This window comes from Coccinella septempunctata, chromosome 4, assembly GCF_907165205.1.
Source record: "Coccinella septempunctata chromosome 4, icCocSept1.1, whole genome shotgun sequence".
NCBI lineage: Eukaryota > Metazoa > Arthropoda > Insecta > Coleoptera > Coccinellidae > Coccinella > Coccinella septempunctata.
Window position 1 is genome coordinate 11,867,168 of NC_058192.1, and position 3,968 is coordinate 11,871,135.

General features: G+C 33.1%; 1 protein-coding gene across 1 annotated transcript; it reads right to left on the minus strand.

Moving 5' to 3' along the window:
* Positions 1 to 345: 345 nt before the first annotated feature.
* Positions 346 to 2,835, minus strand: LOC123311186 (E3 ubiquitin-protein ligase siah2-like). Its single transcript, XM_044894999.1, has 2 exons — positions 2,640 to 2,835; positions 346 to 1,345 (listed from the first exon to the last, which is right to left on the minus strand). The coding sequence occupies exons 1-2, from the start codon at positions 2,700 to 2,702 to the stop codon at positions 602 to 604; spliced, it is 807 nt and encodes a 268-aa protein (XP_044750934.1). The 5' UTR covers positions 2,703 to 2,835; the 3' UTR covers positions 346 to 601.
* Positions 2,836 to 3,968: the final 1,133 nt, after the last annotated feature.

Genomic DNA, 3,968 nt, shown 5'->3' on the forward strand with positions numbered 1-3,968 from the left:
TAGAATTTTTTTCTAAGTAGTTATCTATAGGAAGTTTATTTCTTGTTGGCATCATTATTTTTTTGAGATCGAAAAATTCATTAAACAATTAAAAGTTTTTACTTTAAGCATTCACGTATATCTATTGGGGAGCTTTCTTTGGATTAAATAATCCCGATTTCGCTGACACAAATGTATCGTTTTATAATGGTCCTACAAATAAGTGTTCCTCAAAGACATACTTAATATTTAAGGGAGTAACTTTTGGACCCATTTAAAAAAGATTCCATAAAACGAAATGTCTCTATCGCGGGGTTTGTTTGAATGTTAATTGGGTCAGAAATGGTAATTGATTAAACAAACACGTTTCATTTTATAATAATTGTATAATATAGATATATACACATTTTGTATAAAAACACTAGCGAACTTTGTATACAAACAATATTCCAGAACAATGAAATATAAAATATGATAAAGAATATATATTAAAGAACGGAGATTCTCACTTGGAAATCATTCACCAATTAACTTGTGAATATGAATTCTAGTCAAACTAACATAAAAAAATTGTGATTCGTATGAATCATTGTCGAAAACTCTCCGAAACTCAATAGTTAGGTCATGATACTCGGATTATACGTACACCAAATGTATGAAAATCTGCGAAATCCAAACCAGCTAATCTTTTCAAATCGAACGCGCCTGATCGGGTTTTCCTAATGTCGAAATTTTCAAAAACACTATTGAAGTAATATTCGTGTTCAGTTTTTCCAATAATTATTTTAGCTTTGAAATTACCTGGTCTCATATGAGAGTGGAATGGGTAAAATAGCCAAGAGACAAGTTCTCCCTTTTTTCGCATCAACATCATGAAATAATTATCATCGTGTTTGATGAGGCATAATCTATGACTTATTGGTATGTTGATATCCAACAGACCATCTACCGTAAATACTAGCACTTGGTCAGCTTCAGCACTGGAATCTCTGTAGACTACGTTATGCTCGATTGTCAAGTGGGAAAAATATCCGATAAATGGAAACCAGCGGCGACATATTGTAAATGGACATCTTACATAGGAGAACTCGCAGGTTGCTTCATGTCGGTAAGCAACCATACCCTTTCCTCTGAAGGTACAGCCGTTGTGAGCGAAGCTGCATGGAAAAATGCAGAATTCGAACAAAGCCGCCATTAAATTTGATGCATAGCTGCATTTTTTTGCCCTACATAGTGGACAATTTTCCAGTCTCTCGAAACATGTTCGACATACTATGTGTCCTTCAATACATTGCGGTGTAGGGGGAAAGGCATTCTTCAAACAGACTGGACAAGAGAAGGAAGCCAAAATAAGATTTTCAATCTCCTAAAAAAAATAATTTTATTTAATAAACAGTACATACATAGAAAAAAACTAAAAATTGAAAAAATTTTCCTTTCGAAATAATGGAGGAATAGAATAGGCGTTCTTCAATTCAACTAATTCAAGGTTCATTCATGTTATTCACTTTCCGAGATGAAATAATTTTTTCAATGAATTTTCACATAAAAAAATTTCTCGAAAAGTCTTGCCATTCGCTGCGATTCGAAACCTGCTGATATTGAAAAAAGACGTTCGTGAAGTGATGCCATCTTTTCGACGAAAGTGGAAACTATTGTAATATTTGTAACTTCTACTGATCGTTCGAGTGTTCTGCCAACACCCCACATTTTGGTAGTATCCACCCTTACGGCTTATACGGATGGGGATAAAGTCTCCTCTTAATTCCTTAATATTCAATGAGTACCACAAGATGTGCTAAAAAAATTTAAGCTTATTCTGTTTGATGATTTAGTTTTTGCAAGGGTAATATTATAATTACAAGAAATTTCATTAGACTCATTCAAATAGTAAATGTGATCCACTAATACAACTATCAAACTATAAATAAGTAATAGAATTGCTTGAGAATAACCAGATTGAATTATTATTAAAATAATGTAATTCCACCCACTTACTGTACTCGAAAACTTGAATAGGTACTATCAGGAGCTAATTTGATTTGTGGAAGTGAATTTTTTATCAAACAAATAGGGTTATGAAAGCATCACTATAGAAGAACAAGACGAACAAAAGGCATAAATAACCATTCTACAATAATGCGATAATTGCATCAGGTGACTAGATGATTTATATTCCATTTTCTAGTTAAAGCTAGTGGTCTCTAGAAATTAATTGTGTTTTCATATGAAGCGACAATGATGTATGCAGTGTGACGAATGTTTGTGAAATATCCGTATTTCTTTAGAAGATTATAAATTAAAATTTCGCATTTTTAGCTCTCAATAAAGGAACTTATATCTATTAAGTAGGTATTGATATTTCAATGGCGTGGAATGAAGACCAGAAAATTTTGTTTTATAAAGTATTGAATGGATCTGCAAAATAACACAAGGAAAAACCAGCAGTGCCCATTTTTAAAATTTACAGTTGAATGTAAATATCTTAATAAGTATCTTAAATTTTCCTTTTTGTTCTTAGTTTTTTTCATTATATATTATATTTTGCATAATGTATTAGTTTTTCATTTAGTTCGATCAAGTTTTTCCAAACTTCATATTAGTTAGTTAGTGAATTCTCCGAAATATTATTCAATATACACTACATCTCACATACACACCTCGAAGTTATCCAAATCGTCACCCCAAAATTGTACCAAATCTAAGTCCACCTGCTGGTTCATTCTGGTAGTTTCGAAAATTTTGTTTTTCAGTATAAATATTGATTCTTCGAGATATATCGTGGGATGAAACCTCAGACTTCTTCAACCATAACAACGCAGTTTTTCACTCACAGATAAATAACCACAGATGACAAGAAATAACCAAACATCTAGATCGATTGAAAGTGGGTGCAGTGGCGTAGATGAATCTATAGAGCACAAAAATATTCTACATTTTTGAATTGAAATAAGTAGTAGAAAATCTGAAACAGAACGTATGTCCAATTAAAAATATAAACATTTACATGCTCAAAATTCGGATTCTACGTATTCTAGTGCAGTGCGAGACATATTTTGATGTTACGATCATTACGAAATATCTGATGCTAGTTCTACCAATGGAATTAGCTCTACTAAAAAATTTCATCTGTAAAACTGGTGCGCATTGAGTGCATATTATAAACACAGAGCAATAATTGAAATATATCTTTATTCATATTTGATATTCTGTGATCCAGTGCAGCATTAGGTTTATTAAGAGAAAGCATTGTTAATGTTTTTCATGGATAACCTAAGTCACGTACCTAGGAGAAAAAAATTCCTACCTTTTGCAGTTTCTTCTCTCAACCACCAGGAGTGCTAGAAGCTATAAGTGAACCTCCTTAGTGGGATGAATCAATACGTGAGCACCGCAAAAATAAAAGTTTTCAATGTACCCGACCTAGGGGCAACGTCAGTAAAAAAATTACGAAAATGACAAATCGTTTTCTGTGGCGCTAGTTGAGCGTTACAGGGCGCCTTTATGCTAATCAAACTCTGAGCATTCAATCTGATGGTAGGGAGGAGTCCGAATAATCGACGTTCATTAATCATCCTTGTACTTTCCAAGACTCATTCCTCCAGGATTCAATTTATTATGAAAATGTCAGTATACGCTCAATTAAGTGTGACTCTCCAATAACATCCAGATGAGCCACTTTTACTAGCCACCAATTTTGTTTACTGACTTGAATTAAGGATTAATTGATGCGTTCTAAAAAAGATTTCATTTAGACCTGCCTTGAATTATCCTTTCCGCTAGTTGGGGTGAAATTGCTACGTGGGTAAAATAAGAGCATTCAACTCAAATTGATATAGGTAATGATAAATTGGTCTGCAATTTAGTAATAATTTCACACGAGAGGTGAGTGAAGCCAACAACACCGAGAACTCGGTATTGTTGGTGAAGCACGCGTATAAGTAAAGCAAGATTCTTGCCATTCTCAAGATTCAACTTCATTGGTACAA

Coding starts and splice junctions, on each gene's coding strand:
- LOC123311186 (XM_044894999.1), bottom strand. CDS start 2,702: ATGAACCAGCAGGTGGACTTAGATTTGGTACAATTTTGGGGTGACGAT. Junction 1,346..2,639: donor ACGATTTGGATAACTTCGAG/GTGTGTATGTGA, acceptor TATTTTTTTTAG/GAGATTGAAAATCTTATTTT.